General features: G+C 34.6%; 3 protein-coding genes across 5 annotated transcripts; 1 reads left to right on the top strand and 2 right to left on the bottom strand.

Annotated features, from left to right (window-relative positions):
• Window positions 1-1,944: 1,944 nt before the first annotated feature.
• Window positions 1,945-7,944, bottom strand: LOC111876777 (cyclic nucleotide-gated ion channel 1). Of its 3 annotated transcripts, none has more exons than XM_023873348.3 (9): window positions 7,669-7,944; window positions 5,964-6,377; window positions 5,665-5,877; window positions 5,222-5,514; window positions 4,972-5,083; window positions 3,718-3,963; window positions 3,242-3,633; window positions 2,862-3,165; window positions 1,945-2,288 (listed from the first exon to the last, which is right to left on the bottom strand). In XM_023873348.3, exons 2-8 carry the CDS (start codon window positions 6,318-6,320, stop codon window positions 2,862-2,864), a joined length of 1,917 nt encoding a protein of 638 aa, XP_023729116.1. In that variant the 5' UTR covers window positions 6,321-6,377; window positions 7,669-7,944; the 3' UTR covers window positions 1,945-2,288. The 3 variants fall into 3 exon arrangements, with proteins under 3 accessions (XP_023729116.1, XP_023729118.1, XP_052626212.1); XM_023873350.3 differs by having other exon boundaries at window positions 5,964-6,374; XM_052770252.1 differs by lacking the exon at window positions 1,945-2,288 and having other exon boundaries at window positions 2,704-3,165.
• A 12,109-nt stretch (window positions 7,945-20,053) lies between these two features.
• On the top strand, window positions 20,054-20,702 carry LOC111876835 (non-specific lipid-transfer protein). Its single transcript, XM_023873405.3, has 2 exons — window positions 20,054-20,440; window positions 20,519-20,702. Exons 1-2 carry the CDS (start codon window positions 20,091-20,093, stop codon window positions 20,559-20,561), a joined length of 393 nt encoding a protein of 130 aa, XP_023729173.1. The 5' UTR covers window positions 20,054-20,090; the 3' UTR covers window positions 20,562-20,702.
• A 1,381-nt stretch (window positions 20,703-22,083) lies between these two features.
• On the bottom strand, window positions 22,084-25,437 carry LOC111876776 (cyclic nucleotide-gated ion channel 1). The gene is made up of 9 exons (XM_023873347.3): window positions 25,109-25,437; window positions 24,456-24,824; window positions 24,157-24,369; window positions 23,783-24,075; window positions 23,572-23,683; window positions 23,234-23,479; window positions 22,736-23,127; window positions 22,323-22,634; window positions 22,084-22,224 (listed from the first exon to the last, which is right to left on the bottom strand). The coding sequence occupies exons 2-9, from the start codon at window positions 24,810-24,812 to the stop codon at window positions 22,206-22,208; spliced, it is 1,944 nt and encodes a 647-aa protein (XP_023729115.1). The 5' UTR covers window positions 24,813-24,824; window positions 25,109-25,437; the 3' UTR covers window positions 22,084-22,205.
• Between the last annotated feature and the right edge of the window lie 1,722 nt (window positions 25,438-27,159).

The following is a 27,159-nucleotide window of genomic DNA, read 5'->3' as shown; positions in this document are numbered from 1 at the left end:
TTGATATATCTTATAAAGAGTTATAATAATTATATAAACTTTTCTTCTCTTTTTATACAAAAAAAAGAGATGAGCTAGTTTCTAAGAAATAAGACATGGTCTTTTGAATATAGTAAGGGAAAGTAAGCATGGCTTAAAAGGCATGAGAGACATCTAGGCTTTAGGGTATGGAGTGCTTAAAGTGTTAAGAACTCTTGGGTAATGATTTAGTTTTATGAAGGCTTTCATCCCTTCATTTTTTGATAGAAAAACTGTGACCTCATTGCTCTCTCTCATTCTCTCTTGTTTAGAAGATTAAAGTTCAAGTTACTTGCATCTTTTTTCTCTCTTTGAACCATACTTGGGTTTTGTTCAAAGCTTAAGAGTTTTACTTACAAGACTAGCATCTTTTATAAAGTTGACAATTTGTTGGTGTCTTGAAGGTTCATCCATCTCCATCAACTTCCAAGCCTCCCCTAGAGAACCCAAAGATCATCAAATGTTGTTATCACATTCCTCCTTCTATGGTTGTGTTTTTATCTTTCCATTACTTGCAAGAAGATCCTTGGTGGGTTGTAAGTTGCTATTATGTTTGAAAATTTTAAGACTTTCGTTGCTAATATTATGAGTTTTTTAAACTATTTTTGAACTAAAACCCAACATAGGATTTGGCCCCTAGAAATTGTATGAAAGACCAAGATCTGGCTCCTGACACTTTTACAAAAGACCAGGATCTGCCCTTGGCAGCTGTATGTAAGGGTTTCGCTCTTGGCATTACAGGAAAAGACCATGATTTGGCCAATGACAAGGAGTGGTTGTAAGACTATGATTTAGCCCATAGCATTCACTTGGGGTTGAAATAGACCCTTTATGTTATGTATGGTATATGGTATTTTGGGGATCTCACTAAATTTCATGCTTATAGTTTATCTCCCGAAGGGAAGGGATTGAGTTGACCACACTACATTCCCTAGAGTTTTATTCCGCACTATCCATTTAATGATTTTACTATGATGTTTGAGAATATTTTATACTATGATTATCTTTTGAAATTAATGAATGGTTTTGGTTGTTTGAAAAATAAAAATTTTATTTTGTATTTTTGGGATGTTACATGACTCTTGGAGTTTAAATGGAGGGTATTGATGTATTTTGAAATTTTATTCATGACAATGGAGGTCAAGTTAACGCATTACACATCATACTTATTGTACATTTGATATAAGAACATTTAAATATCACAAAAAAGAAAGAAAAAACTTCAACTTTTACTTTTTACAAGTTGGTTTCACAAGTTTAGGCTGGATTGGTGCTCAAGTTCGTCATCTAACCCTTCACAAGACTTTTCTCATTCAAACATGCTTTAGTCATGATTTTGATACAGACGGTCTAGGTAATGCGCTTTACGTGTTATATATTGAATTTCCATTAGGATATGTGTTAGGCAAGAAAGCAAAAGAAAACCATAAAATAACACAATAATTGAACTTGATTTGATCGATGTGACCTACACAGACAGGTCCGAAGAACTCTTCTATTACTTGATTGTTTCCAAAGTGATCACATTGGAATCCTAACTATGAATACTTACAATTGTAAACCCTAAAAACTATTGGGTTGAGCCCATATCCAAGTAAATTCAGAATAACTAAACCGGTCAATACCGTGGGGGGCAAACCTACCCCTTTCCCCTCCCCTCCCTACACCCCATGGGATAAGTGTTTGTAGTAGGTTGAGGGCTATTAGGCCCAAATTCGTACACGACAAACACGTTCCATTTGGGTTTTCTTCACTTAGTTTTGAGTTAGGTTATTCATTCGGATCACCAAATCCCAAGTCATACATTAGCAATATGTAACTAATGTAAGTGTGTTGCTATTATAGATTAGGAATTGTTAGTACATTGCTATCTATGCAATCTATGTGTAAGGAAATGTACGTTATTATGGTTTAAATATTCCTATTTTTGGTAAAAATGTAAGTATGTCGCTATTATAGGTAAAAAAAAGTACATCATATTGTCCCACAAGCTTCAACCTTAGTGTGACATGTCGTTCTCAATTTAGAATATACCTACCTAGCCACCAAAAAAACAAATGCAATTATTTACATGAATATTGTGTTAAATTGGAGAACTATTTAACACACCTAGGTTACATTCATTTCTTCCATACTCCATTCTTTTCTCTTCAAAGTTGAGCTCACAATCACATATTTACTTGTACATTAAAGAAATTGAATGTTTAATGAATGAACATTAATCATCTATCACGACTTCATCCATGATGCCATCAAATTATCAACATAATCTGAAACGAGAGCGAAAGAAACATGAGGTCAAATGTTTTGGGTTTAAGGGGATGATAGAGTCAACGCAAGCTAGCTTGTTCATCATGTTTCTCTACACACTATCGTACCATTTAGAAGTCCAAACAATAACAAACTAACAATTTAAGCCCATACTTATAAAATGAACACCTTAAAAGAGCATCTATCATTCAATCTGAACATGAACATTTAAAGAGATCATATAGCACGGCAGTAGCTAGCAACACTTGACATGTATTACTAGATGAGTAATTATTTTTAAATCAATGTGATTAGTGAATAAACCATATATATATATATATATATATATATATATATATATATATATATATATATATATATATATACACACACACACACACAGTCATCACACACAAAAGAATGAAGAAAGAGAAAAAAACCAATTACAGTTTGTTATTTTCTAAAAAATAGATATATAGATACACCGTCACTGGTAGAGTCCTAAAACACCAATCTATCAAATAACCACATATTTCATAGTATACTGAAAGAAAAGTAGGTATAAGAACACATAAAGAGAAAGTTAAATTTACCTAAAGGGTAGCGATTGTAGTATCATTCTCAAAATTGGGGTGTGCTGGCTTCAGGGGTAGCATGAGGTGCAGGTTAGGTGTTGATAGCTGGGCTTGGGCATTAATCTGCCTCAACATGCGTAAGGCATTGGAGGAAAATCTAGCCACATAGATTAAGGCACCAAAGCTGAGGCTGGAGCTTTCCCTGACGGTGGCCAAGGCATCCTGCAATGTGTCTTCCAGTTCCTGCATCCTTTTACGGTGTCTACGCCATGCTGTCTGTATGTAGCAGGCTGCCCATGTCCTCCACTGCTGTGAGTAGAACCTGAAACCACCAAGTTATTTATTATTCCATTCATATATGGAGAAGTAGATTTTTTTTTTTTTTGGTGGAAAGTTACCTAAAAGTATGCTGGAGGCGTCTGCTGTGGAGACGCCTAAACTGGGAAGCCACAAACATGAGATCATCAACCTCTAGACCAAAAGCTTCGACATCTGTAACTGCTTGGACAGTTCTAGTTGAGAAAGGAAGTGCCGGAGTTGCAGGATCCAAAGCCCATGTCAGAAGCTCTTCTCCGCAGAAGTCACCAGCCCCGAGGTCTGTATAGTTCAAGAAGTTACTCCTTCCACCATCAGTTGTGAAACTTAGCACCCTGCCACGTGTTATGAAGAGCATTTCAGGTACTGGATCTCCCTCTTGGAGTATGTAGCTATTCTGTGTGTAGAGAACTGGCTTCAGACGCTCACACATAGCATCCATTAGATGCCCATCCATGCCTTCAAACATAGGTACCTACAGTAACAAGTTGAATTGCAATTAAATTTACTAGGTGATTAATTAATTGCTAATAGAAAACAAGATGTGTATACGACTCACTCTCATTAGTGAAGGCAAGCAAAGATGACGCTTTATGTCCCTCCTCAAGTCCCGAGGAAGGCCTCTGACAAAGGAATCTAATTCGACACCCTTTGTTATCTTCCATTTGTAATGCTTGTGTCTCCTAACTCGGTCCCTTAAATTTTCAGGGAGGGAAATATGTGACATGAGATCCTCTGCTTCTCGCCTTTTTTCCTTCATCTCCTCCACTCTAAGAGTCACGTTTGAGAAAGACTGCAAATATTTCTGTAACACCAGTACAGTATAGCCAATATTAGCCCACTAAAGTCAATCAAGTCCATAACTAAGTCCAAGTTGGAACCCATGAAGATCACCAAATATAGACTCATTCAACTCATTAATATGACATTTATCCAAGTGATCGATGAGTTTAATTAATAATTCTTTATTGTTTTCCAACTCTTTAGCATCACCTAATCTTTTAAGCTTTCTTTTTTCAAAACATGTTTCAGAGTGATTATAATTATAGAAATAACTAAACAGGTCCATACCCTTCAAAAAGGAAAACACAAATTAATACCCAGACGCCATAAAGGATTTAAGATAATGCTTACAAATTATTGTTTAGGTATACCATATATGGTTATTTAGTTTCAAGTGAACCTATGTAGTGGATCTACAGTCTTTTCATTTAGGTGTCATATTCATTTATGCTTAGGCCATCTCCAATGGTAGTTTAATGGGGAGTTGAATCCCATTAAACTCAAAATCCCCATTGTGGGTTAATGACATGGCACTCAATAGAATGGGAAGTTCAATCCCCATTGAACTCCACACTCTCTCTCCTTACACACACACATAAATGATGTGGCAATCCATTAAATTGTATTGGGTTTAATGGAGTGTAGAGTTTAATAGGTAAAATTGTATTGTGAGTAGAATGTACATGTTCAATCCATTGAACTCATTTGAGTTCAATGCATTGAAGATGGCCTTATTAGTGTATTATTAATTGGTTACAGCAGGAAACGGGGAAGCAAACTATCAACATTCTATATAAAAAATTTAAATGAATATTATAATGGAGTTACCCCCAACCCACAATAAAACCCCAAAAAAAAAAAAAAACTAATGCTACATGCACACTAGGCCTTCTACAATTAAGATTTAGATTTTGGAAACAATAGTTGATAATTAAACAAATATGTTTTATATCACGCTTTTTAGAGGGTATGCCAATTAATAAATAATATAATCATCTTGAACAAAGATTAAACTGATAAGTGCACAGACCTGCATGTTGCCAATAAGTAAGGCAAATAGAACCAACCCAAGGATAGCAATGAAATCAGCAAATAAAATCTCCCCATAGAAAGTGCTTGCTTTAAGGCCTTGTCCCAGAGAACTGGATCAGAAGATAACATTTTTTTAGCTTAATTTCTATGATAACAGCTCCGTCTATTTATTAGACGTATGCACCAAAAAGATTGTCACATTTGTTTTGATTATTAAAAACTAAAAAGAAAGCTGATTAATTACTAACCTTAGACTCTGCAAACCCCACCATGAACAATACAAGAATTTCTGAGGGAAGTCTCTTGTTTCCAACACACGAGTTTGAAGAGCATCAAGAAATATTCCAAAATCAAAGTTTGTTGAATCTTTAATTTCATTTCGCTCAAGAAGAGGGCATGAATCGTTCAAAAACCCAAAATCTCCCATGCGGCCTTCACCACAATATAAATATTTAGAGTCACAATTATGCCTTTGACATGCAATAGCCCAGCATCTCAGTTCGCTTTCTATTGCAAACAAGTACCATAGGGCTCCAACTACCTATTAACAAACAAATTTTTCTTAACATCAGCAGCGTAACAATATGAAACGTATATCTATAGTAATGGGTAACTTCCCACACTACATTTAATGGAGCATATATTTTTTTTTTTCTGTAATATGATTAGGAATCCATGAAATAGTACTTACATGGCTAGCTAGAACATAGAGGAAAAAGTTAAAAGCGCCTCCAGCCCATGCTTTTTCAGTGAGGAAGCCAGAAATTTTCGTCACCTTTCTATAGAACAAAGAAATCCTAATAACTCGAGGGACGTATTGACTGAAAATAACGAGCTTCAAAATTCTTTCAGTCAAAAACGGAGTAGGGCCATCTAAGTTTGGGATAATTACCAAAATTGCCAACTGCACAAACAATCTTTAATTCAAGTTCATACTTCATAACATAAAATAGACTAAAGTTATACTATTCATTAATCCAGCTGACATACCTGTGGAAGTGGAAGGGCTGCTAGCACATCAATGATGAAGTAGGATGAAAAGTAACGTGTTGCCACATAATGAGGTTCATCTCTAACTATTCTCTTTCCAAGTATGTGATTATGACGAGGAACATATGCAGTTCGAAATTGGATAATAATGTGAAATACAAATAACATATCCGCAAAAGAACGAAGAACACATACAACCATCTTCAACTTGTGGTCCACATCAAGGCATTTTTGTGTGCCATCAACAATAGGAATGTAGAAAAACAGAGGATCCAAAGACAGTGCTATGACAGAACATAGTAAAAAAGTTTTGTTCCATTGCAAAATAAATCCCCCCTCTGGATCGAAGAACTTCATTTAAGGGCTTTCCTCTCCGAAATATATCACCACTAACAGTTGAGCTTGTAAACCCTTCTGATAACAAATAAAGAAATATGGTTTATTTTCGTAATACAAAGTCCATTATCCTTTGTGTAGTTAAAACAGGTTAAATGCTCTCTAAATCAGAGTCGCCAATAGGTGAGCAACTTTGATTATGGATCTCAAGATGAGCAACAACATCCATCAGAACAACTCATTTGGATCAGTTTTCACATTCTACAAAAGTTATACAAATTTAGAGGTAATAAACAAGTTGATATGCATGTGTACTTGATGCTAAAAGGAATTATTTATGAGGTAAACATAGTGCACGTAGCATTGGGTACAGCCAAAATGAACTTAAACTACAAAGATAACCACAAGTTTATTTGATAAACATAGTGCACATAAATACATAACGGATTATAGAATATGCATCAGCTTGTAACAAGCTAATGATGTAAGCAAAAACAACATTAATTCTCACTTTTTTTTGTTTACCAAAGCTCTAAAACATAATAGAATATTATAATTACATTGCTTTTGTATATAACGATAGTTTTAAGCCCGCGCATTGCGTGAGACCATTTCCGTAATTTGTCTTACACACAGGGACCATTTCTGTAACTTTGTCTTACACAGGGACGACTTCTGTAACTTCGTTACACATGGACCATTTCTGTAACTTTTTCTTACACGGGTCCATTTCTGTAATTCCGTCTATTTCCTACAAAGGGACCATATCTGTAATTTTGTCTTAGACGGAGATGGTTTCTGTAATTTTGTTATACAGGTACTATTTCTGTAATTTTTTGTCAAACAGGGACCATTTATGTTATTTTTCTATTTGAAAACTAGCAGGAACCAAAACTGCATTTCACTGTATAAGAAATTAGCAGGATTTGACCTTATGAACATGAAACAACATGTTACTATGTATAATTCCACTTCTTCATTGTTATTATGATTGTCTTTCCTTTTCAAATGCGCATGTTTGAAAAAACTAAAATCAATGATTATAATATTACAACCATCATTGTTGTATAACGACTCAATAACGAAGTTGAGTTCGTGATTTAATGGTAAAACCCTAAGTAGATAACCTATCAAACTCACGATTACTTTTAGTTAACAACAAAAAAAGGAACACAGAATCGGTTAAAACGGCTGACTGCTAACTCAAACTTGCGAATACAAACTACTACTCCTCTAGGCCGAAAAGTAATAACGAAATTTGTCACCAAAATTCAACCTAAAAACCGAATTTCAGTGATGACGACATCCATTCTTGAGTTCTGTAGCCTCAAATTTTCTTAAGAAATATTAAAAACACAAATGAAATTACCTGATAGGAAAATCTGCTATTACGGCATGCTTCACTCAGATTCTTCCAAAAAATCTCCAGAAACGCCAATTTTTCCTCAACATTTCTCAACAAACAAATATATAACAGTTACAGACAAAAAAATAACATAGAATCAAAAGAGATCTCATATATAGATTAAACTTGTAGAGAGAGAGAGAGATTGCGATGGTTAAACGGTAAGTAGGAAGCTTCCTGTAAGTTGAATGGAAGCATCGTCTTCCTCTTTTCATCCAAAATTGACGCTGTTTGTTTAAATGCGCGCACAATTGGTGCTGCTTCGGATTAGATATTTTTAAAAATAATTGAACAACTCTTGGAAGCGTCCGATTCAGTTGATTTTTTGTTAATTACGCGGCAATATTGTATTTTTAAACTTCTTTTTTCTTAAAAAACTAAGTATTTGTTTAAGAAAACTATGAAAGTACAACAGCGAAATAAAAATAAAATCTTGCACTAAACAAACCCAGAAAATTATGTTATTATTTCTCTTATAACTCTAATTTTGATTTTACTTTTATTAACTGATATTAGAAGTGTGATAAATATCCATTTGATTTTATATAAGAAATAAGAAATTAAGAATATAATAAAGTATTTTATAATATTTATTAACGAAGACAATTTTTACAAATCCAGATTGAATGGGTGTTTGGTTTGCTGCAACTTTCAGAAAGATATGCAACCATATAAAAATAATACATGAAACTAGAAGTGACAAAAATTGATACGACACGAAACCCGACACGAACCCGACACGAAATAAATGGGTTTGGGTAAGATATTTCAACCCGTTTAAATAAACAGGTTGACACGACACGACCCAAAAATTAAATGGGTAAGGTTAGAGTTGGGAATTTCAACTCGAATATGACTCGAAACTGACCCGTTTATTTATATGCAAGTTTTTAAATTATTTAAATAAACTAGAAAATATACAAAACCAAAAGCATAAGTAAAAGAAAACTTTTGTATTGGATTGCTTTGTAATGCTGAAATGACTTAGCCGTCTAGATCAAGATTTCATTTCAGTTTTTCCATTCTCTCCCAAACTACCCAGTCTCTTTCACCACTCTCACATCCTCATGACATTGTCATCCGCCTCCCCAACTCTCACTCTTTTAATTTTGTCATCTAAACTTGCTATGGATTCATCTATTCTGCCTCAAAACAATTAGTTTTTCATTTCCGCCTACCAAACTCCTACTCTTTCAAGATGCTCAATCTTTTAACCTCACATGACACGACATATTTCAAGATATAACCCTAACCCGAAACCCGACACGAAAATAAACTGGTTGACACGACACGACACGTTAATTAAATGGGTCGGGTTAGGGTCAAACACTTTCAACCCGTTTAGTGTTTCGACACGACACGAACCCGACACGACACGACACGATTGCCACCTCTACATGAAACAATGGAGCGATTCGTTTTGAGCGTAGAAATGTCAACTTATATGGCTATGTCAACCGTCTGATGAAGCAGCCCTAGAAGTACATCTATGGTCGAGCTATTTTCATCCCATGACCCAAGTCAACGTCCAAGTCTTTGTAATTTGCATCAGGAAGCCGGTTTTTATCCCTGGCATGGCTAAGGTGGCTACGCGCACGCCACCCAGCCTCCTCAGCATGCCGAGCTCGATAACCAATTTGGGCAATGGTTTCAAGATGAGAGAGAAAATCCATTTAAAAAATATATCCGTTTTTTAATTCAAAATTATAAATTTTAAACAACTTTTCAACCAAAATATAAATATCAACATTTATCTTCATTTATTATCACTCTCAAACCTCCAATATTTATCTTACTAGTTTATAATCAGTAGCAACCACGGTTATAAAAATAATTAAACTTTTATAATAAAAAAAAAATCAAAATTATTAATCAATTATTTTAAATAAATTACTAAGTAAGAGATATTTTTATTAGTTATGTGAAATTATAATCGTTGATTCAAATAAATATATAAAAATAATTGTTAATATATATTAGATTTTTTTTGTGAATTAATGAAAAGAATAATATAAAATTTAAAATTTAATTTAAAATGGAGAATAAATACATTGAAAATAGCATCACATTAATGAGGATGTTTAATAAATTTAAAATGGAGAACTAATAGATTGACAAGTGGCAACACATTAATTAAGAGGTCTAATATAGTGACACATGGCAAAAGAACTACTATTTTATTACTATAGGGAGATTCTCTCAAACCTTCAACAGTCATCTCATCTCTTTCAGTTTTAACAAAAGTTCAAAAAAAAATCTTTTTGCAATAAATGGGTCTTATTTGAAAGTTTTATTGTGGATTTGATTTCTAAAAAGGTCGAAAAAACTATCGTACCTTTTTAAGTTTTATTCTTATTTTAATATTTTAATTAATCAAAAAAAATAAAAGAAGGGCCCATAATGTCTCCTCTTTCTCTCTCAATAATAAAAAAGCTTAAACCTTCAAATGTTGTCATCTTCAGTCTTTAATCAATGACCTCTAACATATTGATTAGTGCTACGAAAGAGCTCCACGTCTTTACATCAATGAAGTAAATTTGTGTGATGCACATTCGTGGGTAGTAAAAGTAGTCGCTTAGTTGATCCAACAAAACACTCTTCTCTTCAAACCTTGACATTATGTCATCCCACATACCTTGAACTAGTTTATGTTTTCTTCAAAACCTTCCATATATCATGTTTGATCACACTGATTAGTTGGGAGTGGAATTCAAATCCTTGTTGCCATTGGTTGTTTGTTATAAAAGTGATTTTTTTTAAATAGTTGTATTGTGTTTTGTAATGTGTTTTTGATTTGTTAGGTTAGTTGTTTATAAGGATAATTTGGGTAATACCTATTAATTGCTATGACACCTAAAAGATCCTCTTGGGCTTCATCATTTATGAGATAGTAACAAATAATTTTAGCTATTTAGGATAGGAGGATCATAATTGCATACATACCTACACCCTAGTATATAAGGTTTTGTGAAATTGTTTATATACCCTTTAATGCGACTTGGACTACCCTCATCACTAAGGCACAAACGATACATCCCCGAACAATTGTTCGCCCTCCCAACATATCTTATGCCCTTAGTGATCACAATCATGCCTTTCTCAAGCTCCATCATGAACCCACCGTTGTCAAACTTGTCCACAGAAACCAACCCCTTCAAGATAGTAGGAACATGAAGAACATCTCGAAGGGTAACCAATTCACCACGTGTGAACTTCAGACGAACATCACCTATTCCTTGAAATTCAGCTATGTAACTATCAGCACATACAACTATCATTCCTGGTGGCATTGGACGGTAAGTACGAAATCTCTCCCATTGCCCACAAACATGCATAGTGGCTCCAGTGTCTACGAACCATCCTTGAGCACAGATTTCTTGGGTAAGAGAATAGATCATGAAAATCTCTCCAAGGTTCACACTTGCCACCATATCAGTCACTTGCTCGACTGCATGTGCAACCGGTCCTGATTTGCGATCTTTGGATTCTCTCGCATAGTGCCCAATCTCTCCGCAGACATGGCAAGGTTCGGTCCTCTTTGGCTTTGAGTTAGGATTCTGATGACTTGGTTTCTTGAAGCTTTGTTTCTGTAACGCCCTGTTCTTGAAATATCTAATTTTGGGTTCCCAAGAGCAAGAGTAAGGGCGTTTCGGTCCTTGATATGGATATAGAGTTTGGCAAGAACGGCTTATGATGGAGGAGAGGTTGTAAATTAAAGATGTGGGCAACAATGGTCCCACCTCCATTGTTGGCTGTGTTTGGCCTTGGAAAGCTTGTTTTGGCAAAAGAGAGTCTAGAAGAAGAAAGAGGAAGTTGTCAAAGAAGGAGTTGAGTGGTTGGAGCTTTTAGATCTGGAAAGACATCATATTCTGAGGCTCTTTTGAGGTAAAAAGTCTCTAGCTTGACAATCATATTGTGTAGATCTATGTGTTGTAAAGTTTTGACATCATTCTTGTCCCAAAAACCCTCATCTTGATGCATGTTTCGAGTTGGTTGAGATTAGCTGTCCTTTTAGACCTCAAGAGAGGTATTGAGTAAGAAAAATGAGGTCCCAAGGGCTTTGGTTGTCTCACGTGTGTTATAGATAGGTCTTAATGGATTAAGACCTTGGATTAAGAGCTTTATGGACGTCCCAAGTAATAAAGTTTGAGACTTTATGAATCCTAGGCATAATTGGTCTATGGATTTGAAGTTTGGACTTAAGAGCTTAAGCCATTAAGATCGTATGAGAAGTTGTAGTTCAGCGGAGTTACGCCCAGCGTAACTGGGAGGACGCCCAGCGTAGTGGGTCTGTGTCCCGATTCCAATCCGCGAGCATTGTTGTACGCCCAACATACCTGTTGGGTTTTCATTTTGGGCCTTAAGAGATTGGGCTGTAATTGGGCTATTAGATCTTGGGCCGTGACTGGACATTATGGATGGAGTATTGTGGACTCACTAATTATTATGGACCTTGGATCTAGACCCATTTGGTAAGGTGGGCCCAATTTAGTAAATTAGGCCAATATTGGGCTTTGCTTCGGACTTTTGGTCTTTGGGCCATTAGTGGGCTTGAGAGCTTATCTAGTGATGGGCCTTTCGCATTTTGATTGTGGGCCTTAGTTATGGATCGGATTGAGTTGACGGTAAATTGGTCAATTTACCCTTGGAAGGATATTGTGTTTGGTTTAATGGTTATTTTGCTACTTCGAATAATTCGAGATTTTCGGTGAGGTGGTGATTCGGGAATCTGCTTCTTCAGTTCAGAGTTTCGGCAGTTGCGAGGTAAGTTATCCTCACTATATCAACAAGGTCTAAGGCACCAAGGCCGACCCTTTATCGGATTGTGATCTGGGTATCGTTGTTATGTTATTGCTTTGCTATGTTTGCATTCTAGTAGTTAGGATGGTATTATGTTAGAGACCTGGTTAAGGTCGGTATCCTGGTATATAGGATGATGCTATGCTAGTGACCGGTTAGGTCGATATCATGGTTAAGATGATGTTATGTTATGTGATCTGCTAGATCGACTTGATTGCATGTGAATTGTTATATGATTGAATATTATGTGCACATGGTTGTTGGACTGGGGTTGGGTTGAGGCGGGTCCTGCTTTGTGCTGTAGGCCAACATACCCTGGGCGGACCGGTTGTCCCGAAGGCCCAGCGAGCGGTCCGGATAGGCTGTAGGCCCCAAGAGGGCGGACCAGACGTGCCAAGGCTCGGAGAGTGGACCAGGCTGACTGAAGGCCCAGTGCGGGCGGACCAGTCATACTGTAGACTCAGAGAGTGGACCAGGTGGATTGAAGGCACGGTGCGGGCGGATCAATCACACTGTAGACTCGATGTATATGGCTAGACTCGGAGGGTGGACCAAGTGGACTGAAGGCCGGTGCGGCGGACCAGTCACACAGTAGACCCGAAGTGCATGGCTGTTCTGTGTTCTGTTATGATATGACATGTTGTACGTGTATGGTATATGTGGTTGGTATTTTAGGGGTATCTCATTAAGCTTTCGGGCTTACAGTTGTGGTTTAATGTTTTTCAGGTTCTTTAGGAGACCGTGGCAAGGCAAAGGCGTGATCGTACCGCTCCTCATGATTTTGTTTTATGATGTGATTCTGGGAAGACTCTGATGATAATTGTATTGAAAACCTTTTTGTAATAACTTAATGAAACGGGGTTGTTTTTGAAAAGTTTAAATTGGTTGAAATTTTATGGTCATTATAGTTTCTTGGGTCCCAAGTTCCTTTTGTTTTGTCCCCAAGACCTAGTCTTATGACCATAACCCACAGCTGATACATGATGCACACTCCATCCGAGTTTACCACGCTTGTCCTTGATGCGAGTTTCCTCCTCAATGCGAAGGTGTTTCATCAGATCATCTAATGAGTAGTCCTCATATTTGTGCATCATTCTCTTAGAGAAGTTTTTCCACGAGGGTGGTAGTTTTGCAATGATCGCACCAGGGAGTAGTCCTCATATTTGTTTACCATGACCTGGAGTTCATGCACTTGCTCCATGATAGGTTTGTCATCATCCATTTGAAACTCTAGGTACTTTGACACTAGGTACTTGTTGGTACCTTCCTCATGTGCCTTGTACTTGAGTTCCAAAGCACTCCATAGCTCTCTCGGATCTTTGACCGACGCGTAAAGATCATAGAGTCGATCAGACAGTGAGTTCTTGATGTGACCCACACACAATTCCTTAGACTCTCTATACATAACCCTTTGCTTTTCCAGATCAGAGATGATCGTTGGATCCACAGTTTTCCCCGCCTTGGGAATTGGATTAGCAGGAATTGGGGCCAATTTTGGCTCCAAAACATAGACGACCTTCAGCACATGAAGCATGAACTTGACCTTGTCAGCCCAACAGGTGTAATTCTGACCATCAAATCAGTCAAACTTGGCAAACTCTTGGTTCATGTAATGGAGACTAGCAGTTGGGATTTGAGTGTCCATTAGTCTGTTTATTTATAAACACAAATAAAAAAACCTTTAAGATTGTTGTAAATCAAACTAATAGACAAGCAAGGAAACCGACAAATAATATTAAGAATTATATGTGTAACACCCCAACTCTCAGGTATAAGTTTTAAAACCTTATATACATGTTTATGGACCTACTCGACAAGTTGGTTGCCCCAACTCGTCGTGTAGAGGTGGGTTAGCTCGCGTGGATTATTGAACCTACTCGGCGAGTCAGAGGACCCTAACTCGACGAGTAGGAGTTGGAAAATGAAACCCTAATTTTCGGGGATTTTGCACCCTATTTAAAGGTCATTAGCCTCCCTCAGCCTCCCTTACCGACCCCTTTGAGTCCAGAAAACCCTAATCTCGAATACCCTCCACTTGTGTGTGTGAAGAAGCTTGGAAAGTGGTTTTTGTGAAGAAGGCTTGAATTCTAAGGAGCTTGGAGAAAAGAAAAGCTTGTGGATCTGACTCTACTTCATCTTGGAATCATTTTGAAGGTAATAAGTCGTTACCTTGACTTCCATCTAGCTAGATCTCTCCTTGCTTAAGTTTAGGGCTATTGGCATATATGTGAACCATTTCAGGCATTGGTCATGATCTGAAGTTGTAACTTCAGATCTGGACTTCTCTAAGTCCTTATAGCCATAAAGTTATCAGATTTAGCAAGCTTGGGCCTTTCTCTTTGGGTTAAACATTTCCCTTAGCTTGGTTTTGGCATTTAGGACCATGCATGCACGTAAAATTTGCAACTTTCTCTTTGGGTTCGATCCTTGGTGCTAACAAGAATTGGAGTATTAACACTAACATCTAACCAATCAAGCTGCCGTTAAAAAAAACGTTTTCTAACCCTTCCAAAATATTCTGTTGCCATATCTACGAAGTGATAGAATATTATATTGTCATATCTACGAAGTGCAAGAATATTCTGTTGTCATATCTACAAAATGGTAGAATATTTTGCTGCCATATCTACGAAATAACAGAATATTATGTTGCAATATCTTCCATCACCAATGTGGGATAGAGGAAACTTGCCAACTTCCAAGATTACCTCTATAATTTCCAACAATATATATATATATATATATATATATATATATATATATATATATATATATATATATATATATATATATATATATATATATATATATAGGAGTAGGATCAAATGAGAACACCAAAAAGGTTGAGAACGCGAGCACAAAGTATATTCATTTACGATTCCATGTATTCATTTGTGGAGAAATGATAAATTTTTACGCCTTTAATTTCAATTGAAAAGAAAAAGCATATTCATGTTGATTATGTATAAAAATTTATCATTTCTCCACAAATGAATACATGGAATCACAAATGAATATACTTGTTTTCGCGTTTTCAACCTTTTAGGTGTTCTCATTTGATCATTTCCCTATATATATATATATATATATATATATATATATATATATATATATATATATATATATATATATATATATATATATATATAGCAGTTGCCCACTGTGCCCCTTTAAATCCGGCTCTAAAGTCGGGCATTATATAAGGTGTGAAATCAAAAATATCCTACGCGAAAAAAACACGTACAAGTATAGAAATATAAGTTCGGAAATTATTTTCAATTTTTTCGTCAATCATGCCTCAAAGTGACTTCAGTGAACATTTGGAGAGGGAATTTTAGCCAAATAATCTTTGAGATGCTTTACATATTTCAAACCAGTAAGTTTTAAAGCATGTTCCCTACAAAGTGGAATAAGAATGCAGATTTAACATTAGATTTTGTTGTCTACGATATAAACTACAAATAATGCAAGAAATAGCAATGCACTTTAATTGATTTGTTTATTACATCATCTTACTTCCATTTCTTACTATTAAAACAATATACTTTGTAATATCTACTCAATTAGTCAATTATAGCAATGACATCGGAATAAAAAGCAATTTCCACATTGGTTGCTTTCTTCTAAACCTTCACATGCAAAACACACGTATGCGACAGTTTTTTTTAATCTCTTGTAAAAAGCACACGCATCTCTTTCCCACTAATCCGTTAAATGAGGAAATAATTTATGATCTACCTCTTCTAATAAACAAAATCAAAATTTGCCATTTGTCGATATTCTATATCTCCTTTGCCACATGATATTTTTCTACAACTCCTTTGCCACATGGCATTTTTCTTGACCTTCACGATTTTCCGTTATTCTAACATTTCTAATTCTTTTTAATGCTCATATTAAATTTAAATAATTTTCATTTTGTTAATAGCAACTTAATCCCTCATTTTTTGGGATAGGTATGACTTTTGAATAGACCATATACAAGGATGAAAAGAGAAAACTCGCATACTGCAAATTGGAATTTGGATTGAAAGACGGTTTCGTTAATCCCATCCATGAATATCGCCACCAATCTTGCTCCCACTAATCTACCTATTCTAATAAACAAAATCAAAATTTGCCATTTGTCGATATTCTATATCTCCTTTGCCACATGATATTTTTCTACAACTCCTTTGCCACATGGCATTTTTCTTGACCTTCACGATTTTCCGTTATTCTAACATTTCTAATTCTTTTTAATGCTCACATTAAATTTAAATAATTTTCATTTTGTTAATAGCAACTTAATCCCTGATTTTTTGGGATAGGTATGACTTTCGAATAGACCATATACAAGGATGAAAAGAGAAAACCCGCATACTGCAAATTGGAATTTGGATTGAAAGATGGTTTCGTTAATCCCATCCATGAATATCGCCACCAATCTTGCTCCCACCAATCTACCTCTTCTAATAAACAAAATCAAAATTTGTCATTTGTCGATATTCTATATCTCCTTTGCCACATGACATTTTTCTACAACTCCTTTGCCACATGGCATTTTTCTTGACCCTCACGATTTTCCGCTATTCTAACATTTCTAATTCTTTTTAATGCTCATATTAAATTTAAATAATTTTCGTTTTGTTAATAGCAACTTAATCCCTGATTTTTTGGGATAGGTATGACTTTCGAATAGACCATATACAAGGATGAAAAAAGAAAACCCGCATACTGCAAATTGGAATTTGGATTGAAAGATGGTTTCGTTAATCCCATCCATGAATATCGCCACCAATCTTGCTCCCATAACCGTCCTCCCATTATCTTGATCGATCGACCAGACACAAAAAAACGTTAAGCTCCCAATTCCTTAATCTCTTTGAAAGAACAACACATCCACCACTCATCGATGTCATCCTCTCTCTGTGTCTGCATACCGGCTTTCTCATTCTCTAGAGGCTGGTAAGCGTAAAGAGCATCGCTAAAGCAGTTCAAAAACTAATCAGAACACGATTAGGAAGCAAGATGCAGCCAACATCGGACGACTCACCACCACAATGACTACTTGAATTTTTTGCATTTTAGCTTTCTGGCTTTTCATAAGCACTATTTTTTTTTTGATGAAGTGTTAATATATTTAGGGATGTGTCCATGGACATGGAACTGGATTTTCTGAAGCTACTCTTGAAGAAGATTCTACAAATCGTCCTCCTAAAGTAATCCTAAAGGTTTTTTTTTTTTTTATTCTAATGATTTGCATATTTGTTACAACACAGTCAACACTGCCTTAGTAATATAGATTTTCATTGATCGTTTTTTTTGTTTTTTCAGCCAAATGATTCAGAAAACTATCAAAGCAATGACCTACGCATATTAATGCTTTTGAACGCATTGAAATGTCAACTTTATTGGATCCCTCCAAGTGTTTGGAGAAAGAGGTGGATGATTCTATCATATGTTTTCACTATTTTCCAGCTTGGTGCTCTACTTCTAATTATGTAGGTTACTCGGATCTCTTTCACTTCAGGTAGGTAGATTCCATCATTGTCATTCTAATACATTTTTAATCAAAATGGAATTGTATAATGAATTAGATTGACTGCTCCAGTTTATTTAAAGACATGAGAGATTAGAGGAGACATTCCCCTTACACAGTTTGGTTTTCTTTATTCCAAATGGAATTGTGTACTGTGAGGTGATTTCATATTTAAATAATCCCTTAACAGGTTTGTTGCATCAATTACATTCCTAATATGATCTTGATGTGTATTTGCTAATTTGCATTTAGGTAACACAAGCATCTGGCTTGATGGATGTGTGGAGATGGAATCTTAAAGACTAGCAATTGATCTTTAGTTATTTATATTGGTTATTGGGTTATATACTTTTGTTTTTTCCATTTATGTGTTTGTAATTTGTGTAGAGGTTCACTTCGGGGTTCAATTCTTCAAGTGTTCAAGTGTTCTTTGTAAAGCTCAAAAGAATATGGGGGTTATCTTCAGTTTTTTGGATGTCTTTACTCTTCGTTTGGATTCTAATTTATCTATTTACATTGGCCACTTCAATTTATGTTATCTATTTCACTGTATTATTATTAATAATTTAATGTGTAATCAATTTTCTTCTATTTGCTATAATGCTTAATGACTAAAATTTGTGTTTCATGCTTATGTTAGACTTTTTTAACATCCAATTATTGGTTTTTGATTTCCCCATTTTACCTATATTTAAAATACATGGTTGTAGTGCATGCATAGCACATTACTATAAAAATTCTGAACATCTGTGTCAACATTTTTGTTAATAATAAGATGTATAAAATATCATGAATGAAATTTAGGTTTATATCACTCGCTACAGGAAGAAGATAGAAAGTGTAGTTTTTAAACTTTGAATCTTCTATCAATTCATGAATGTCATTAGCTCAGTATGATTTGATTAATAACCCTCCATTGCTTACTGTTTTAATCTACCATGAGCCCTTTTATGTACTTTTTCTTTAAGAAGGCAGTATCAAGAGGATTTAACACTTGGTCATCTATTTTGTGTGGTATAAAGTGATTGAAGTTATTGATTTTAGATAAAGATTCGTAATTAGACCAATGAAACCTTTAATGTTGTGTACAAAGAAGTATTTCAAAATCTATGTTAAAGTATTATTTTTTGATTTCACTTTTCAAATTAATTCGATATAACTCACAATCGGCAATACAAGGCATTTTTTTTACAGTTATTAATTTTTATTAATATATAAAATTTTAATCATACCGACCGTTGTTTCCACGGGTTATAACCTAGTTGTTTATATAAGTAAACAAATAAAGAGAAAACAACTTATCAAAACCTTTTTATTTAAGTCACTAAGTGTTTATGGATCTTTTTTTTATCCAAACATGTAAAATAACTTATTACTGATGTCAAACCACAATAAATCAATAAACACTTCAAACAAGCAATCTCAAACACCCCTAAATAGATTGATATCTTGATTCTAACCATACTTATTTAATTTTTGTATTGTGTGGTGACAACCCGTTAAAATATTAATTTGTATCATATGTTGGGATTCCATTTCTGTACCAATATTACAACAAACCTAATGGTAGTTTAATTGGGGGATCAGTAATACTTTTGCCGAGTCTCAACAAGTCCATCGCATATCAAAACCGTTCATTTTTATTTTCTTTTAAGCACACAACATTCCAAGGTTGAAGTTTATGATATTATATTATTGATAATATAATCTACTCGAACTACATAGTTGCAGTGCTGTTTGAATTTATCTTAATTACTACCAAATCCTTTATAACACGAAACTTGTACAAAAGTGTGACAAAATGGAAACACACCAAATGCATGAAGGTTTTCAACTTTTCGTCACCTAGTGGAATACCAATTAGCTACTATATATATATATATATATATATATATATATATATATATATATATATATATATATATATATATATATATATATATATATATATATATATATATATATATATATATATATATATATACACACACCATACAAGATATCAGTTATATCTGCATAAAATAAAAGTGAAAACCCAAATCATTTATCAGTTTTCCATCAAAGAATGGACAGTGTTGGTGTTCGCATACTGTGGTCTGTTGCAATTACTTTGCTATTGGTTTCATGGAAGCCGATGGTGTTTGCAGTTCCATCATGTGGACGTGTCACATCCAGATTGACATCTTGCTTGAGTTTCATAAATGGTCATGAGCCAACGAATTCTTGCTGTTCATCAGTCAAGGGTTTGACAGCTATGGGGAAAACCAAGAATGATCGTGTGGCTATCTGTAACTGTGTGAAACAAGTCATGAAAAGATTGAACAATTATGATCCAAAACGAATCACTCTTCTTCCTAAAAAATGCCATGTTGGTTTGAAGTTTCCTCCCATCAATCAAGACTACGACTGCAAAAAGTACTTTCAATCCTCATTCTTTCTCGTTCATAATTAATTGTTGATGTGTAAATACTAAAGCTTATGTCTTATTTGCAGGGTGGAAGTAGACATGCTGATGTGGCGTGAGCAAGGACTATAGGAATAACATGAACCAATGTACTTGGTAACTTATGACTGTATTTGAATAACTGGTTGTGTATCTTCCAATAATACCATTGCTTCTTTATATACATATGATGTAATGCTAGTTATTGTAAGGATTAGTAAACGATTTAAATTTACAAGAGTGATATGTTTTCAATAATATGTGACAACCTAAATTTTAAGGGACTTGGATGTGATCGTTTTATTCAACATGATAAAATAAATGGGGTAGAATTTGATTTACTCTGAATAAGGCTGTGTGACAACAAATCATACAATAAAAAGGGAGAAATAAACTTGTCTTTAGCATCCCAATTAAGTCACTTTTAGAGGTATAATCCGTACTTTTAATTGAAAATTTGGTAGCTTAATGGCTAAGAGGTTAATAACAAGTGATTTCATTTTGTAGGTTTAAGCATCCAAGTCACTTTTAGGAATAAAATACAAATGCTTGTTTATATACATATATATAGTTTGTCCAAGTATATATGTGATGGTTGTATTACTCTAGGACTCTAGTTAGCTAGAGAAGACTTAATATCCGTCTAAATTGGTAGTGGTGGATTCAAAGCCACTCTATTTTGAATGGTTTTCTATGCTACAATTTTGGTGTCTCATACAATTGAGAAAATTATAAATATAGCCTAATCCTTTAATTATTTTATGGAAAATAACCAAAAAACCCCCACATTACAAATATAGCTATGAAAATCGCAGATGGATTAAGCTCATCTGCAATTTTAACATTCCATTTGCAAACGTACAATATGGTTTAAGCACTTCAATTGGAGTGGGAGTTAGTTTGTACCAAAACACACTTGTAGAGGAATATAATCAGACCAAAATAATAGGTAATTTATTAAGAAAAAAAGACAAAACTGCAAATTTGGTCTTTATGGTATTCAAAAAACTTTGGATAGGTTCAAAAAGTTTTTAGCTTGCATGGAAGGTCCAAAATCAATGTTTTCTGAGTTTTTAGTTCTTGATACACTTGAAAAGTCCATTTTACCCTTTTCTATTTTCTTTATTTATTTTAGTATTTAAATAATTACAAATAAAAAATAAAAACTCTCTCTCTCTCTCTCTCTCTCTCTCTCTCTCTCTCTCCCCCCCCACACACACACACACACACACTATGGATGATTTCATTTTTCAAACTTTTTGTTGGAGAATTCATTAGAGAGGCTTTAAATAAATTTTCCAAATAAATAACAACTAAAGTGATAATTTTTTTGCAAAACTTTATATATAATAAAGTTGTTTCGTAATCAAACTTTATCACTTTCGTAGTAAAATTTAAAAAAAAAAAAGAAAAAAAGAAAAAACGCAAAATGGCAGGTGGGATGATAGGAAATTGCAGATGAACTACGATTTTAGTCGGAGATGGGGTATTTATACGGAAAAAAAAAAAAAAGAACCACATGCGAACGTACAAGTCGCTAAAGCACGGTTGTGCTTTAGCGACTCCCCTAACAGTAAATTGGCCATTATAAATGAAACAAGTGTAGCGATGAAGATGATACAAACTAACTCCCACTCCATTTGCTAATTGAAATAACAAAGTAACTCACTCTACATGTACTTACATAAACAATGTGTTGTATAAAATTGGAGAAGATGGTTACAAACTAGGTTACATTCATTCCTTCCATACTCCACTACACAACAATGCTAAAAACACCTATCTATAATCATATTTCATACTATACTCCAAAAAAAAAAAAAAAAACACTGACAAGGAGAAAGTTACATTTACCTGAAGGTAACGATTGCTGTTGCATGATTCTCAAAATCCGGCTGTGGTGGCTTGGGTGGCAGCATTATTTGCCAAACAGGTTTTGACAGTTGTGTGTAATTCTTGCGCCTCAACACGCGCAAGGCATTAGAGGAAAATCTAGCAGCATAAATGGAGGCACCAAGGCTGAGTGTGGAGGTTTCCCTAACAAAGGCATCATGCATTCTACTATCCTCCAATGCTTTAGCCATTTCCAGCTTCCTTCTCCAGTGTCTACGCCATGCCGACTGTATGTAGCATGCTGCCCATGTCCTCCACTGTTGTGAGTAGAATCTGAAAATCAAACACAAATCCCAAAAGAGCAATTAATTAATTAATTAATTATTGTTATTATCCCATTCAAAGTTGAAAAAGAGATAAATTAACATTGTTACCTAAAAGTATGCTGGAGATGTCTGCTGTGGAGACGTTTAAACTGGGAAGCCACAAACATGAGATCATCAACTGATAGAGCAAAAGCTTCAACATCTGTAAGTGCTTGAACAGTTCTAGTTGAGAAAGGGAGTGTTGGAGTTGGAGGAGCCAAAGCCCATGTCAGAAGCTCTTCTCCACAGAAGTCACCAGCCCTGAGGTGATCAGAGTTGAAGAAGCCAGCCCTTCCACCATCAGTTGTAATACTTTGTAGGGTCCCACGTGTGATGAAGAGCATCTCAGGTACTGGATCTCCCTCTCTGAGTATGTAGCTATTTTGTGTGTAAAGAACTGGCTTCAAACGATCACACATGGCATCCATCATATGTTCATCCATTGCTTCAAACATAGGTACCTGGATGGATACAGTCCAGGACCAAAATTGAAAAGGTTAGCTATACTCGGGGACCAAAAACGTAATTTACGCTGATACATATTTTTAGTTAAGAAATATGACTGACTCTCATGAGTGAAGACAAGCAAAGATGACGTTTTATGTCCCTCCTCAAATCCCGAGGAAGGTCTTTGACAAAGGAATCTAACTCAACACCCTTTGTTATCTTCCATTTGTAATGCTTGTGTCTTCTAACTCGTTCCCTTAAATTTTCAGGGAGGGAAATATGTGACATGAGATCCTCTGCTTCTCGCCTTTTTTCCTTCATCTCCTCCACTCTTAGAGTCAGGTTTGAGAAAGACTGCAAGTATTTCTGTAACAACCATTGTATTAATTAGCTCATGAATCATACATACAGTATGTGGAAACATGTTTAATTTAGTGATTAGAATATACGAATTAAACCTGCATGTTACCAATAAGCAAAGCGAATAGAACCAGCCCAATTATGGCAATGAAGTCTGCAAATAGAATCTCCCCATAGAAAGTGCTTGCTTTAAGGCCTTGACCAAGTGAACTGGATCACAAAAGAAAAACATTTTTATTTCAAAAAAGAAAGCTCTCTTGTTTATGTGTTGTAAGTTTGTTATCTCATTTAGATGAAGTGATTACTAACCTTAGACTCTGCAAGCCCCACCATGAACAATACAAGAATTTCTGAGGGAAGTCTCTAGTTTCCAGCACACGAGTTTGAAGAGCATCAAGAAATATTCCAAAATCAAAGTTTGTTGAATCTTTAATTTCATTTCGCTCAAGAAGAGGGCATGAATCGCTCAAAAACCCAAAATCTCCAACACGCCCTTCTCCACAGTACAAATACTTGGAGTAACAATTATTCCTTTCACATGCAATATTCCAACATCTCATTTCACTTTCTATTACAAACAAGTACCACAGGGCTCCAACTACCTGTTTGCAAAACAAATCTTTCTTACTTCTTACCAAAATACATTTATATGCTTTTTCTCTAATATTGTTAATAATACTTACATGGCTAGCTAGCACATAGAGGAAAAAGTTAAAAGCAGCTCCAGCCCATGCTTTTTCAGTGAGGAAGCCAGAAATTTTTGTCACCTTTTTATAGAATAAAGAAATCCGAATAACTCGAGGGACATATTGAGAGAAAATAACGAGCTTCAAAATTCTTTCAGTCAAAAACGGAGTAGGGCCATCTAAATTTGGGATAATTACCAAAATTGCCAACTGCACAAACAATCTTTAATTCAAGTTCATACTTCATAACATAAAATAGACTAAAGTTATACTATTCATTAATCCAGCTGACATACCTGTGGAAGTGGAAGGGCTGCTAGCACATCAATGATGAAGTAGGATGAAAAGTAACGTGTTGCCACATAATGAGGTTCATCTCTAACTATTCTCTTTCCAAGTATGTGATTATGACGAGGAACATATGCAGTTCGAAATTGGATAATAATGTGAAATACAAATAACATATCCGCAAAAGAACGAAGAACACATACAATTATCTCCAACTTGTGGTCAACATCAAGGCATCTTTTTGTGCCATCGATTATAGGAATATAGAAAAATAATGGATCCAATGACAATGCTATAACAGAACATAGTAAAAAGGTTTTGTTCCATTGCAGAATAAATCGCCCTTCTGGATCAAAAAACTTCATCAAAAGTTGAGCCTGTTTAACAAAGTATTTTGGTAAATAATGAAGTTGATGCCTAATTAATATCCCATGATTGTTATGTAATGACTAAATAATGAAGTTGACTTGACTTGATGGTTTAATGGTCAAACCCTAATTTAATAACCTAAAAGTTCAAAACCCACGAGTACTTTTGTCAACAACCAAAAAGGAACACAATGAAGGACGACAATCAGTAACTTAAGTGTTGAAGTCCATTATTCAGTTCTCTTGCCTAAAACCCAAATTAATAAGAATGATTAAAACCCAAATTAAATTACCTGGTAGGAAATCCGCTATTACGCCCTGCGCCTACTAGATTCTTCCAATAATTCTCGAGAAACGCTGACTTTTCCTCAAATATTCTCATATAACAAACACATAACAGTTGTAGACAAAAAAAATAACGTCGAATCAAAAGAAAGGAACAGACATAAAGTAAACTGAGAAAGAGACAGATTGTGGTGGTGAAGCGTTAAGTAGGAAGCTTCCTGTAAAGTAAACGGAAGCATCGTCCTCCTCTAATGAATCCAAAATTTGACTTACCTTTCTTCAAACAGGTGCAGTTGCCGTTTGGCCTCTGTTTCTCCACAAAAGATTACACAACGATCCTGATATGGCCACAGAATAACAAAATAAACTTTTTAGCAAAAGAATTATGTGTGGAAAAATAACACTTAAAAAGTATATCTTAACGAAATTAATAAAATTGAAAATTATAAAAACAAATTATGTAATGAACTAAAACATAATTTTAACTAGTAAAGAACCTGCGGTTACGTCGTTTTTGGGGTAATATGGAAAAAATCGATCAACTTTAAAAGATATGTGCTGAAATTATAAATCACCATAAATAGCGGAGAAAATCGACAACCCCTAAAATTAGATATCAAAAGTGTACAACGAAAAGAATGGACATTGGTGAAGAAAATCCACAAATGTTATGACAATAATGTTAAAGTTGTCAAAGTTGAGAAAATATGGTGGCAAAATTTTAAAAGATTTTTTTTGTGTTTTTTATGTCTAAATGTAAAAGTTTTGACTATAAGGACGAAAAATGTCAAATTCATTAAAGATTTGTGGCAAAAACACCAAAATGTAAAATCTTTGACTGCAAGGACTAAAAGTGTCAAAGCCATTAAAGATTTGTGTCAAAAACCTTAAGGCACAAAAACTTAATCAAAAGGCAAAAATGTAAAATTTTTGACTTTAGGGACTAAAAATGTCACATTCAACAAACTTTTGTGGCAAAAACCTAAAACCTAAAAAAGTACCATTCCCAAGCTCCTTTGTATTTAATATATATATATAATTTGTGAGGTAATTCATATATAGAATGAGATTTAAAAATATTAAAAATCCATATATATCATAGTGATGATTATATCATATCAACTAGACCACAAAAGTATTAAAATAAAGTTTCCATAAAAAAAATTATGTGAGGATGAAACCGATGAAAATAAAATTTGAAAATATATTTTAAGAAATTTATAAAAACAAAAACTAATATATATATATATATATATATATATATATATATATATATATATATATATATATAAAAGAGATTATAAATATAATTTTAAAATATAGTAAATGATCCAAATCGTACCTTATAAAATACCTATACTTTAATTTTAAAAGTATAAATGACGAAAGTGTTAACTCAAAATTACTTGAGGGGATAAAAAATATAAATATGAAAATTTGTTATGGTCGGAAACAAAATCTATGTTCGAGTTAAATGCTTATTTTACTTTTGTACACTATGACGTGTGAAATTCATTGAATATAAGTTTGAAAATTATAAATCGTGAACAATAAAAAGCTCTCAAGTCTTCTCTTTTCCAAATTAATATATGTATATTTATTGTTTTATCCTAAATTTTTTTATTAGTTTTATTTTTTAATTTTAAAATAAGTTTCTATTTATTAAAAAATAACATGACCTCACCTACACCATAAAACTCTCTCTCTCTCTCTCTCTCTCTCTCTCTCTCTCTCTCTCTCTCTCTCTCTCTCTCTCTCTCTCTCTCTCTCTCTCTCTCTCTCTCTCTCTCTCTCTCTCTCTCTCTCAAACCAACCACCATCTTTAGCTCCATCACCATTTTTAATTGTTGCCTTCAACCTACATCTGCACCTTCACCTTCAACCATCACGACCACCACCACTACAACTTTCAACCTGTACCACCACCACCTTCAGTCGATGCCTTCAACTTGCACCAACACCTTTAGTCACCGTCATTATCACCATAACCTTCAAGCATATTTAGAGACCATCCTAGATCCCCATCTCCGACAAAGGAAAAACATATATGGGAAAAATG

Source organism: Lactuca sativa, chromosome 4 (assembly GCF_002870075.4).
Source record: "Lactuca sativa cultivar Salinas chromosome 4, Lsat_Salinas_v11, whole genome shotgun sequence".
Lineage (NCBI taxonomy): Eukaryota > Viridiplantae > Streptophyta > Magnoliopsida > Asterales > Asteraceae > Lactuca > Lactuca sativa.
Note: the sequence above shows the minus strand (reverse complement) of the source record. Positions and strands in the feature narration are given on the sequence as shown.

Coding starts and splice junctions, on each gene's coding strand:
- LOC111876777 (XM_023873348.3), bottom strand. CDS start 6,320: ATGAAGTTCTTCGATCCAGAGGGGGGATTTATTTTGCAATGGAACAAA. Junction 5,084..5,221: donor TGGGGTTTGCAGAGTCTAAG/GTTAGTAATTAA, acceptor CTTCTGATCCAG/TTCTCTGGGACAAGGCCTTA. Junction 3,634..3,717: donor GCTTGCCTTCACTAATGAGA/GTGAGTCGTATA, acceptor TTGTTACTGTAG/GTACCTATGTTTGAAGGCAT.
- LOC111876835 (XM_023873405.3), top strand. CDS start 20,091: ATGGACAGTGTTGGTGTTCGCATACTGTGGTCTGTTGCAATTACTTTG. Junction 20,441..20,518: donor CAAGACTACGACTGCAAAAA/GTACTTTCAATC, acceptor TCTTATTTGCAG/GGTGGAAGTAGACATGCTGA.
- LOC111876776 (XM_023873347.3), bottom strand. CDS start 24,812: ATGAAGTTTTTTGATCCAGAAGGGCGATTTATTCTGCAATGGAACAAA. Junction 24,076..24,156: donor TCTATGTGCTAGCTAGCCAT/GTAAGTATTATT, acceptor TTTTGCAAACAG/GTAGTTGGAGCCCTGTGGTA. Junction 23,684..23,782: donor TGGGGCTTGCAGAGTCTAAG/GTTAGTAATCAC, acceptor TTTGTGATCCAG/TTCACTTGGTCAAGGCCTTA.